At 40.2% G+C, this 13,129-nt stretch overlaps 2 protein-coding genes across 2 annotated transcripts; one reads left to right on the forward strand and one right to left on the reverse strand.

The window, feature by feature from the left end:
- Positions 1-1,773: 1,773 nt before the first annotated feature.
- On the forward strand, positions 1,774-3,412 carry LOC110943220 (FK506-binding protein 5-like). The gene is made up of 3 exons (XM_022184972.1): positions 1,774-2,493; positions 2,634-2,902; positions 3,091-3,412. Exons 1-3 carry the CDS (start codon positions 1,774-1,776, stop codon positions 3,410-3,412), a joined length of 1,311 nt encoding a protein of 436 aa, XP_022040664.1.
- Positions 3,413-6,790: 3,378 nt separating this feature from the next.
- Positions 6,791-7,396, reverse strand: LOC110943219. The gene has a single exon (XM_022184971.1). The coding sequence runs from the start codon at positions 7,394-7,396 to the stop codon at positions 6,791-6,793; it is 606 nt and encodes a 201-aa protein (XP_022040663.1).
- Between the last annotated feature and the right edge of the window lie 5,733 nt (positions 7,397-13,129).

Below are 13,129 nucleotides of genomic sequence, written 5' to 3' on the forward strand. Positions count from 1 at the left end.
TCAGTAGCATTTTGGAGTTTATGAGAAGAGTACCGATTCAGAAAGCGCTAACGGATCAACATTTGGTATATAGATCACATGTGAAACGTTTCTGGAAGCACGCAACGTACGACGGAGCAATCAAAGTGATCCATTTAGTGGTGAAGCAATATAATGAGAAGAAGTCATTTATTGTTACAGAGGCGCTTGTACGTGAAGTGTTGGATTTTCCTGATGATGCAGACACTCCTACAAGATTCCCAGAAAGGATGGTCAAAGGATGTATGCTGAGGATGGGATATGATGGTGCATCGAACAACGCAAATTATTTGAAGTCAAAGTTTCAAAAGCCATACAAGTTTATTGTTCATTCAGTATTGCAGGCTCTAAGCCATTGCAAAGGAGGTTATGACGCCATGAGGGATTATCAGATGAATATGGTTACAGCGTTGGTTCTGAACAAGAAGTACAATTTTTCTCACATCGTGTTTCATTACATGGCTGAGAACATTACAACAAAGAGTAGGACTTGGCTTTATCCAAGATTTGTGCAAATGTTGATAGATCACGCTTATTCTGATATTGAAAGAGATGTAAACAATGATTTGTTGGTATTATCACACATGAGCAATGATTCTCTGAAGCAGCTAGCAAGATATCATCCGAATCATCCTGAGCCAAAGAAAGTAGCTGAATTTTTCGGATTCATCAAGGATGTGAACTATGTTGATCCAGATCCAGTGAATCACCAAAACTGGAGGAATGAAGAGGAGATGAGAGAAGCTGCTTATGCTGATGAGTTAAAGCCTCTTGAAGAATTCAAAAGTACACGAAATGATTGGTTTGTGAAAGAACAGAGGAAGAGAGGCAAGAAAGCTACTCCCAAAGCACAAAAGGGAGAGGGTTCATCTTCACAGCCTAAGAAACGTCAAAAGAAAGTTGCAAAGACTTTACTTATTGATGAACCTGATGTTGAAGAGCCAGTACCAGAAGTTGAGGTTGAGGTTGAAGTTGAACATGATGTTGAAGCTGAAGCTGAGACTGAAGCTGAAGCTAATATTGAAATTGATGTTCGTTTATCGCCTAATTCTCAGAGTTTGCTGAAGAACCTTAAGGCGTTTAATGCATAGAAAGACAAAGGAGTTGTTGATGCTCAGAAAGGAAAAGCTGCTGATGATATAGAAGGTGATGATGTGAACAAAAATACAACAAGTTCTTCTAGTTCGTCTGAAGATGAGATCGATGAAACAGAACGCTTGAAAAGAATTCAAGAAGAGACTGCTAAAGAGAAACAGTTGAGAAAGAGGAAAAGACAGGAGAAGGATGATGTTGCTTATGTTCCATCTCCTGAACATGTATCTGAATCTCAATCAACTCCTTCAGGTGGAAGGAAGAAAGGTGGTGCTAGAAAAAAGGATTGTTTCTCCAAAGATAAAGAAGGTTACTCAAAAGATCAAGAAACCAACGAAGATTGTACTAAAGAAGAAACCTTCCCAAGAACCAAGTAAACCACCATCACCACCACCTGCACCTATACCACATCAATCACCTATACACTCACCACCTCATCAATCACCTCCAAAATAACCCACACCACCAAGACAACCATCACCATTACATCTCTCACCACCTCATTCACCACAACAAATTCATACCATTACACCACCACAAGAAACAACCTTTCTTACATCTTAACCAATCTTTCAAACATCACCACCTTCACAACCACTTATTCAAACCACACCTGGTTCTTCGGGGTACAAAGGTTTTCCACCCATTCCTCCGAACTTGAGTATGGGTCTTGAAGATATTGGAGACTTTGATTTTGCAAATATTGCACAAGTGAAGAATGTAGAAAGTAAAGTTGATGCTGTTGCAGTTGAAAGCAAAAGAGTGGCTGATCGTGAAAAGATTCTTGAAATGCGTGTAAAGAAGTTAGAATCTGAAAACAAGTCTTTATTGAAGAAGATAGATACAGATCAGTTTGAAATTGATGTCTTGAAGGTGAGAGTGGCAGAGTTAGAGGAAGAAAAGACTCGCCGAGATGAACAGAACAAGTACTTTGAACTGAAGAACAAAGAACTTGAAGCTGCAAAGGCGTTGAAAGGGCATGAATTTTATATGATGAACAAAGTGATAGAGAGTGTGCTCGGAAAGTCGATAGAGAAAAGATTTGAGGAAATTCAAGTTGAAGAGGTCAGGGCTAAACGCCAAGCTGAAATTGAAGCTCAAATGAGAGACAAAGGCAAGAGTGCTGCAGGCAGTATTGCAGTAGCTGAAAGATCAATTGTTCCATCACTAGTTGTTGAAAATCCTGTTCTTATATCTTCTGTGTCAGCAATCTTTGAAGAAAATGTATCACTTGAAGATATTGCTGTTGATGATGAGGAAGATGATAGCGAAGAGGATGACAATGAAGAGGGTGATGACGGAGAGGATGATGATGAGGAAAAAGTGTTTTATGCGAGTAGTCATGGTTCTGATGATAACAATGATGACAATGATAATCAGGAGGTATAGGAGTTACTGTGACTGAAGCTTCAAAAGAACAAAATGTTGATGATTTAATGAATGATGATGCGAATGAAGTTTCAGGGGGAGCTGATGGAGAGGGGGAGCATGTTGATGATTAAAACGTTGATCAAGTTGAAAAGTTGATTCTTCGAATAGAGCCTCATGTTGAAGAAGGTGAGATCCGGTATACCTACACATTGGATGAAGTCCTGAAGATGTTCAATGTGAATGAAGATGAATTTAAGTTTGATTTCAAAGAAGAACTGAATGCGTTCGATATCAACCATCAACCAGAGTATGAGTACAAATATGTTGAAGATGCAGATGTGTATGACAGGGTTGAGGTTGAAGACTGTTCTGATGAAGAGGATGTTTCAGAAGATACTTCTGAACTTCCAACACTGATGGAGTAATTTACTGCAAACTGAGGAGGAAAGTAACAGAGATCCTAAAAGATAAGAATTTCGATGGTACTCCTAAAGATCTTCAGAAAGAAGAGCGTAAGAAATGGTTCAAAGATAGTCATGAAAGGAAATTCAAGCGCCCGCTGAAGTATTATCAAAGAGATAGAAGCATTTCACTTGGTGATATCATTAGCTGGGGTTTTCTACCTCACGTTAATGCATATGCAATTAGAAGAGAGTGTGGCGTGCAGTATTTCGAACGTTTATATGATATTATGTCTCTGCCATGGTGGGATGTAGAGGAGTTATCGAAGGTGAGAACCTTAGGGTATCCAGTGAGGAAAAATGATGCTGCCATGTGGGGCTTGATAAAGTTTGAAGCTTTGAAAAACTTTAAACACTGGAAGCCGCATTACCCAAAGAAGGTGCGAAGAGTGAATCCTGAATCTGGTAATGTAGAGATTATCCTGAACATGAAAAAGCCGAAAGCGATGAAAAACATACCAGTGCCATAGATGGAACAGGAGTTCTACAAAGGTTTCATGGGCTGGATGTACAGTTGTATCTCTACTGAGGCTGTGATCACTTACCGAGCTGGGAAAGAGATTAGAGAGATTTTTGTTTACGACCCGATGTGGTTGGTAAATTGTTCAAGGAAAGATATAGAATGCTTGTTTGTGAACAAAATCCGCTTCCAATCTGAAGACAGAGAGCAGGCGATGCAATTCCAGAAAGTCGTAACTATTTGCTTTTAGAAAGGCATAAATTCTGAAAGTAAATGGAATTCTAAATGGTGGTCGCTTGAAGAGAAAGAAAAGAAGAAACCTGAAAAGGAAAGGAAGAAGCTTGAAGAGAACAGAGGAAAGTGGATAAAGTTACAGGCTGAAGAAGAAAAGAAAATGAAGAAAGAGAACGATAGGCTGAGGAACTTGCTGAGAAAGAAGCCTAAACAAAGAGACGAAAGCTTTAAGTCGCTATGAATAATTGAAGACCCGAAGACAAAGACTGAAGACTCCGGCTGTATCCAAGGGGGAGTTTGTTAGTGCATAATGTCTAAAGCCTTCGTCTTAGTCTTAGTCATGCTTGTATAGGGTCTAGGGGTCGAATATGTCAGTTATGTATAGTGCATGTGTCTGAATGTAAATTTTATGGTTTAGTGAAGTGATTCCGCTTGAAATGACACTTTGTCATTTCAAGCAAAATCAGATGGATGTGATTCCGCTTGAAATGACAAGGTGTCATTTCAAGCGAAATCAGAGTAGTATATATATGTGTTTGTGTTTCACATTTTGGCACGGAATCATGAAGTTGTAGTCAAACTGCTGCCGGATTTTCAAGTGAATATTAATGAGAAACAAGTGTTAAAAGTGATATTCTGTCTACTTCTACTCATTTCTCTCTGATTCAAACTGTTTGTTTGTTTCCACCACTCAAACAGTGGTATTTTGACTCTGATTGACTCACTAGATCATCAATATCGATCCTACATAGAACAATGGAACTTGATGAGGATCGAGAACCACAAGCCGATACACGTTTGGTTGATACTAGCACTCAACAAGAGGTTGTTGAAAATGATCAAGTGGTTGATTAATACACACAAAACGTTCGCAGATCTGGAAGAATTAGTAGTCCACCTGAAAGATATGGATTTTTCATGGATGGATGCTACGTGGTAGATTCGGATGAACCAACCACATACCATGATGCAATATCAAAATCCGATTGGGACAAATGGCTTGAAGCCATGAACGTAGAGATACAATCCATGTATGACAACCAAGTATGGGAATTGGTTATGCCACCTCTTATCTCCAAAGTAGTTGGAAGTAAGTGGGTTTTCAAGAAGAAAACCAATATGCATGGTAACTTGGATACCTATAAAGTGAGACTCGTAGCAAAAGGTTTCTCTCAAACAAGAGGGGTTGATTATGATGAGACCTTTTTGCCCGTGGCGATGCTAAAGTCAATTAGGATATTATTTGCCATAGCTGCATATTATGATTATGAGATTTGGCAAATGGATGTCAAAACGGCTTTCCTTAATGGATATCTTGATGAAGATGTCTATATGGTTCAGCCTCAAGGTTTTGTTGATCCAAAACATCCTAACAAAGTATGCAAGTTAAAGAAATCAATCTATAGATTGAAACAAGCATCTAGAAGTTGGAATCACAGTTTTGATGAAGAAATTAGGAATTTTTTATTCATCAAGAACGCCAATGAAGCTTGTGTGTATAAGAAAGCTGGTGGGAGCACCGTCACTTTCTCAGTATTATATGTCGAAGACATTCTACTATTTGGAAATGACATTCCAAGCATGGAAGGTGTATAAGCCTGGCTTGGAAATTCCATTTATATACTAGTTCACATACCTCACGGGAGATCACTCAACACTTGGACGAAGATGTATTTTTGTGAAACACTCGAGACCGGCATGGAACTTACTTCTACCATATGCTTGCCAAGCAAGCAAACCTCCTCCTGTTTAACTATAAACCTTCGTAAATATCAAGGGGACTTTGGGAAAGGGTTAGGCTTGGCTAAAGGTAGGTGGTTTTGGTTAGTGGTTAATAAAAAGGGCTAAAAGCATAAAAAGCGTCGGTCATCATAAAACTTTTTGTTTTTGTGACTTTTATTCAAACTAAGCATATTCAAACAAAGTTTCTTTGAGGAACTTGTTTATTTATTGCTAGACTTTCATTTTTTTTGATAGGAAATGTCACAGGATAACTGAGCTTTTTAGTAAAACAAGGGGTTGAAAAAAGAAAAAAGGTTTTGGTGGGTAAAGGGTGTTTGTTTTGTGGGTTTTGAAATGAAAAGGTTTAGGCTCAAAGGGGTTAACTAGGGGGATTTTGGGTAGGTGATAAAAAATGAAAAATAATGGTGTTGAAAGGAAAATGGGTTAGTCCTAATGCTTCCATCATTTACTTACTTGGGTTTAATTTGGTAAGGACCAGGAATGAATCGTCTTGGCAAGTTCTAGAGTCATAAGAACCAAGCGGCTATTCACACAAGAAACGAAAAATGAGCATTTAGTTTAAAGATATATGCTTGTATGCTCAATAAAGGCTCAAAACTCACTTGTTGTGAGAATGGGTTTATAATGTGATCAAGTATATATAATCAAATTTTAATTAGATTTGTCATGTCTTTTCATAATTTTCTTATTTGGTTCTTTTTTATCACGACACTATCGGTTGTAAATTTGTAAAAATATAACCTTTTTAGAACTTGTTATTCCCAAATTAAACCAATACAAGTAAAACAAATGAAAATTTTTGAAAAAAATTGGGGTGATTAGCGGTTCCAATAGAGTTTTGTGTAAGGCTTGTTATTAGGACTTGCAAAATTCAAGGTTTTAGCATCCCCCCCACACTTAAATTACACATTGTCCTCAATTTGTCCCAAAAATAATTTTTTAGGTTGATTGAATGTGTAAAAAGGTGTTGAAAAACAAAATTTTGTGTTACTAGGCGTCTGGCCACGACCCCTTGTTGGTCCGGGCACGGCCCCGTGGTCAGATCGCCAGTAACAAAATTTAACAAAAGGCTGGGCACGGGGCGTGTTCAGTAAGCACGACCTCGTGTCCATTTACCAGAACTGGGCAAATTTCTGCAGAGCCAGGGCATGGGCGTGTTGGGCTGAGCACGACCACGTGCTGAACTTGTTGTAATGCTGGAAAGTTATTGGGAGGCTCTGTTTTTGTGCATGGGGTGTGGTTTTAACTTCCCTTTGTAACCCCCACCTTTTCGAGTGTGTTTTATTCCTGAAAAGTAAAGCTAAACTAGAAAATATAAAAAGTTACAATAAACTAAAAACTATGGATAGTTTCGCGGATGCCTCCGTGGTGCACGATGTTTATAAGGGTGCTTGGCTAGACCCTAAGTCCGTCATGTGTTACCCGAGCAGGATGTTTCGTATCCCGTGTTGCACCGTCGGAGAACATCATCCAAGCTTGAGTCTATGATATCCATGTAGTTGACCAAGTCGTCCTCTACTCTTTTCCCAACCCCGAATTTCATCTCTTTGTCTCCAACCCTCAATGTTAACTTCCCATCACTCATATCCATCATTGCGTGAGTGGTGGGAAGGAATGGTCTTCCTAGAATGAGTGGTACTTCGGTGTCTTCCTCCATGTCGAGTATGACAAAGTCGGCCGGGAGGACAAAGTCTTCGACTTTTACCAATAAATTTTCGGCGACACCTTGCGGGTATTTGATAGACCTATCGGCGAGTTGTATGCTCATCTTTGTGGGGCTCGTCTTTCCTAGTCCGAGTTGGTCAAACATTGATGCGGACAAGAGATTGATGCTAGCCCCAAGGTCGGCTAGTGCATCGCGTACAGGTGATCCCCCAATGGAACAAGGGATGGTGAAGCTTCTGGGGTCGAATTTCTTTTGTGGGAGTTTGTTGAGCAGTACGGCGGAGCATTCTTCACTTAAATTGACCAATTGTAATGTTTCAATCTTCCTTTTATGAGTGAGGAGGTCTCTCATAAATTTTGAATATTTTGGCATTTGAGTGAGGACTTCCACAAATGGGAGATTGATATGTAATTGTTTTAGTAAGTTTATGAATTTTGTGAATTGCTCGTCGGTCTTTTGGCGAAGTAACCGACCGGGGTAGGGCACCGAGGGGTTCTTGGTAGGCTCGGGATTTGACGGAGGAGTGGTTTCTTTATGGGCAGGTGGAGAGGTCGTGGATTGAATGGGCGGATTTTTGTCAGATGGGGGTAGTGGGGCCTCCTCAGGACATACGGTCCGATTTCTTAGTGTTATGAGATGTACTTGCGACTTTGGGTTGGTTTCGGTATTGCTAGGTAGTGCGCCTTGTGGCCTCTCGGAGAAATTTTGGGCTAGTTGATTTAGTTGTTTTTCAATGTTTTGAATACTAGCTTGCTGATTTCTAAAGTTCGATTCTATTTGTAGGAATCGATCTGAATTCCTTTTTTCAGTTTCGGAGATGAGGCGTGAAACGGTGTCTTCAAGCCCCTCCCGTCCCCTTTGTTGTTGTTGTTGTTGAGAGAAATTTTGTGACTTATTTCTTGGTTGTTGTTGAAAGTTTGCTCGTTGGTTTTCGTTTTGTTGGTTACTACTATTGCCATGCTCCCTCCAACCAAGGTTAGGGTGGTTACGCCATCCTTGGTTGTAGGTGCCTGTTGGGGGACCCGGTGGCCTAGGTCTATTATCAATGTAGTTTACCATTTCCCTTTGATTATCCATTTCTTTCATACAACTCCAATTTTCATGTGGCCCACCACACCCTTCACAAGCCATAACCGAGGCTGTTTTACCATTTCTAACTTTTTGATTCTTGAAGATAGGGCCTCGATTTGGGCTTGTAAAGAGGTGTTTTCATCCACTTTATGGGCGCCCGGGGCAATAGATTTTATGCCTCGGGGAGCGTGCCATTGAAAATTGTTTTTAGCAATTTCCGCACAAATTTCATTTGGGCGACGATTACCTAGGAGTCCCCCGGAGCTAGAGTCGAGTGTTTGTCTTGTGTGTGGCAACAACCCATTATAGAAAGTGGATACTTGTTGCCACACTACGAGACCATGATGAGGACATTTCCTCAATAGCTCCTTGAATCTTTCCAAGGTTTCATATAAGGATTCCCCGTCCTCTTTTGAATATGTATTAATTCTAGTCATCAACTTAGCGGTTTTAGAAGGCGGGAAATACTTATATAGAAACTTTTGGGCAAGTTCTTCCCAAGTGTTTACCGGACCACTTTGGAGGGTGTTAAGCCAAGCCTTAGCTCGGTTTTTGAGTGAAAACGGGAACATTCGAAGGCGCATGGCGTCGTTTGATGCTCTGTTGATCCAGAAAGTATCACATATTTCCAAAAAGTTGGTAATGTGTAAATATGGATCTTCATCAGCTAGGCCATGGAAGGTTGCGGAATTTTGGAGCATTTGAATCAAATGCGACCGAAGTTCGAAGTTGTTGGCATCGACATTCGGTGCATTGATAGCGGCTCGGAGATTACCTACCGTGGGCCGTAGGTAATCCATCAGGGTACGCTGATCCGCCATTGGAAGTTGGTCCCCCGAAGCCTTCTCTTGATTTTTAGCTTTTAGTCTCTTTCTTAGAAAACGTTCGGGTTCGTCTAGGGGTTCTTTTATGTCTTTATTGGAACTGGAGCTCATGCACTGCGTAGAGAATTCAGGTGTCGCGCCTGGGTTCCAAGTCCTACGCTAAAAACAAAAAGAACATTGGTCAGAAGTCTCACCACGGCCCCGTGGTCAATGACCACGACCCCGTGGTCACTGACCACGGCCTGTGGTCGTGGTTACAGTAATTGTTTTCTGGATCCCAGTTACTGGGGAGTTCAGCACGGCCCCGTGGTGCACCGCCACGGACCCGTGGTCACTCTTCTGTAACTCAGAAAACAAAACTGCCAGTAAGTTTGACGGACACGGCCCCGTGTTCGACCAGGCACGGCCCGTGTTAAGTCGCAGAAGCTGAAAAATTAAGAAAAATCCTAAAAAAATAGAAAAATAAGTAAAAATAATTAGGCCGTTGATTCCTAACTTTCTTAAAATCCTTGTGTCCCCGACAACGGCGCCAAAAACTTGGTGTGTGCAAAGCGTGATATATTTTTATTGAAATTTTAAGCCCATTTTACACATTAGTCAAGTTTTAAATTTATAAAACACGATATTCTACTGACACTAAACACACACTTGGGCAAGTGCACCCATCGTGAGCATAGTGTAGCGTTGGTAAGATACCGAGGTCATCGAAAGACACAAGAGCTTTTAGTACTAGTTTATCCTCAACGTTTAATCAATCTAAATTTTTGAGAAAAAGGTTTAAAACATGAAAAATTAAAAACTAAAAATGCAGAAATAAAAATAAAATAAAAACAGATAGAAAAGATGAATCACTTGGATCCGACTCGCCTTTAATGTACCCTTTGATGATTTTTGCACTTTCGGAGTTTTTAAGAGATTATCTTAGTTATAGTAGGATGCCCCTCTTTTGAAGGTGGTGTTACCCTCAACCCACTGGTTTGAGTCAGCAAGGATACAATCCCAAATGGTCGAATATTGAAAGATAATTAATTAAGTTATTAATGCGAAAAGTGGTAGGCCCCTCTTTTGATGGTGACGTTACCCTCGGTTATGTGGTTTGAGTCAGCAGGGATACAATCCCAAGTAGCCGGTTTAATGTATTAATAGTAGTTTACATATGAGGGGATCAAGCTATTCGCACCCCCGCCATCCAATACCAGTTGGTATTGAAGGAGGTCCTAGTAAGTTTGACCCAGGTCCTTGCAGGATCTATACACTGAACAAGGCAAGAACCTTACGAAACCATTCCCTTAACCCCCGACCAGGTAGCCAACATGTCTCTATATAGACCATAGAGACATGAATGGTGTAAATCTTTTACTTTATATAGACAGTAACTAATGCCAAAACACCACAGGTAAATGATAAGGAAAATCCACCTTCAACATAAGAAACTAGTTATAAAAGTCATTAGTACAAAACTAAATAAAAAGTGCCGAAAGATTAAAAATCAAAAGTAATACATAAAAGACTTGTCTTCACCAAGTGATGTAAGAGGCTTAGCCAAACATGGCCTTTGATTGGCAAGAACTCTTACAATCAATCTTGGATCTTGAGACTACTACACGCTCTAAAGATGGATGATGGATGATGGTGGTGGGTGTTGGTGGTGTAGTGGTGGTGGAGTGGTGGCAAAGTGGGAGAGTAGTGGTTTGCCAAGGGATGCCTTTGAAGTGATCCAAGCACCCCTATTTATAGCCTGCACAGAGCTCTGGCCACGACCCCGTGTCCTGCGGGCACGCCCCCGTAGCCAGCCTTTTCTCTTCCTTCATTAAATGCATGTGTCAACATAGGGTTCCACACGGCCCGTGTCCAGCGGGCACGACCCCGTGGGCAGAGGTGTATCTGTACTATCAAGATTTTACAAGATTCTGCGTATCTTAGCATTGACCATGCCCCGTGCTGAGCTAGGCACACCCCCGTGGTGGGCGTAGAAGCTTCCACAACTTTGTCTTTTCTACAGGCACCTGACCACACCCTCGTGTCTAATGGGCATGACCCCGTGGTCAATCTTCTGTTTCATTGTTTTTGCTTTGGGGATGCTTCTGATGGGTCGGGCATGTCACGTTTATTCCTTTTCTTTGTATTTATGTTGGTTTTGGTTGTATATTTGTTCCTTTTGCTCGTTTAAGCTCATTTGGTCCTGTAAATTCAAAAGGAAGACAAAAACACACTTTTTCCAACATTAGTACGAAAAAAGGGTTAGTTTTATGCCTTACTTGATGTAATTTATTTGTTACATTTTGCACACGTTAGTACCAAGCTGAGTTGACTCGCTGACTTGTTTACCCGCGTTAAATCTGACCTATACCGAAAGCAATCTGACCTGTACCGAAAGCAATCTTACCTTGTGTGAACACGTTAGTACCACCCACCTCGTCTCTCTGTCTCTGCACCTCTACCTCTCTCTCTATTGCTTCAATTCTGTGTATGTGTGTGATTAGTTAAGGTTAAGATGAAGAAGAAAGGAGTAATCGGTTGGGGATGTGTAAGTGATTAGGTTAGGGTTTTCTTTAATTTGAAGAAGAGGATAGTGTATGTAGATGATCTTGCGGAGAAAATGAGTTGGGAGGGAAAATCTTGTGATATGCGGCTGATGATAAAGAGCCTATTAGGGTTTTGACTAGGTATTTATACTTAGGTTAAGTGTTGATTTAAGTGGGCTTGGCCCAAGGCCCACAAGCCATTCCCCGTGTTTGAAGTGGCCCGTCAACACCTACGACCCGTTTTCGCACCCGAGCTCCACGTAGCGTCGTAAAATGTCATAATATATATTTTTAGTACTAAACGCGTAAATTAGGGTCGGTAGTTGGTGTTTGTGTGTTCCTTCGTCAATTATGGTAGAAATCGCGTTTTTGGATCGTTATGCGTTTGTGATATTCGAAAGTACAAAAAATTTGAAAAACTAAATTTATAAGTATAAAATACTCATAGAAAATTCGTATTTGCCGGCGTTGTCAGTATTCTGGTTTGGTTTTAGTTCGTTACCCTTTAACATTTAGCAGGTGTAAAGTAAACCACCGTTCGCGCACTTTAAAGCCGGTTAGACGTTCCTAGACACTCCAAAGGCCTAATTAATTTTATTTACGTCTTAAAACAGTACTATTAATTGTCTTAATGTTTGTTAATCGCGTAATTAAGAGCCGTAAATTACTAGTTGTCACATTAAAGAAGACATATTCACATTGCTTCAACATCAAGGAACCACTGAATCCATTTGGAATGCATTAAAAGTGAAATATCAATGAAGCCTATCTATGCAGGAAAGCAAGAAGTCTCTCCTAATGAAAGAGTTTGATATTTTTACAGCTTTAAAAGGAGAGTTAATGAAGGAACTGATTGAAAGATACTGTCATCTGGTTGCTGAAATGAAAATGATGAGAATTAATAAAGATGATGACGAATGGGTGGATAAACTTGCGGATGCTTTACCACAAAGAGAGTTGTCTACATATCTTACGATTATGAAGAGTAATACTCGAGAATATAACATATTAACTCTATCAAAGTTCATCGAGAAGTTGGAAGCTCATGAACTAGAGCTGAGAAAAATTGCAAAGATGAAGAGTGCGAATGTTCAGCAAGATGTAGATTTGTACTATCAGGGAAATGGTTCTTCGAATATTCAAAGTCCGAAAATTCAAACAATGTTTAGTGCTGATACATCCTCTTGAAATTCATCAAGCAGTACTAGAAGTGGTGGTTATTCTTCATACCCAAATTATGAATCCAATACTCCTATTCAAAGTCCTCAATCTTCTCAGAGTTCAAACAATTATCAGAACCAGAGCACGAATTCAAATGTACTACAATTCAACATAGTCGTCAACTTATAGAATGCTCAAGGTTTAATAGAAGCAACTGCAAAAGAGCACATGACATTTATAGCATCAATACTCGACTCCTATGAATGCTTGATCGAGGGAAGAATTGGAAATTCAAACATGACCAAGAAGGACTACGATCAGATCGATCCGGAAGAAACAGAGTTGGTCGATATTAAATGGTGCATGGAAAGTTTAGTGCGTAGAGCTCAATGATTTATGGAGATTACTGGGAGAAATAGCATTGTAGGGCCGGATTCCAAGTTAGGATTTGACAAGTCTAAGGTTACATGCTTCAAATGTAAAGAGAATGGTCACTTCAAACA

This window comes from Helianthus annuus, chromosome 5, assembly GCF_002127325.2.
Source record: "Helianthus annuus cultivar XRQ/B chromosome 5, HanXRQr2.0-SUNRISE, whole genome shotgun sequence".
NCBI classification, from domain to species: domain Eukaryota; kingdom Viridiplantae; phylum Streptophyta; class Magnoliopsida; order Asterales; family Asteraceae; genus Helianthus; species Helianthus annuus.

What these genes read in the sequence shown, in the direction of transcription:
- LOC110943220 (XM_022184972.1), top strand. Translation starts at nt 1,774, where the DNA reads ATGGGTCTTGAAGATATTGGAGACTTTGATTTTGCAAATATTGCACAA. An exon ending in ATGACAATGATAATCAGGAG is followed by an intron (nt 2,494 to 2,633) that starts GTATAGGAGTTA and finishes CAAGTTGAAAAG; the next exon opens with TTGATTCTTCGAATAGAGCC. An exon ending in GAACTTCCAACACTGATGGA is followed by an intron (nt 2,903 to 3,090) that starts GTAATTTACTGC and finishes TGATATCATTAG; the next exon opens with CTGGGGTTTTCTACCTCACG.
- LOC110943219 (XM_022184971.1), bottom strand. Translation starts at nt 7,396, where the DNA reads ATGAGAGACCTCCTCACTCATAAAAGGAAGATTGAAACATTACAATTG.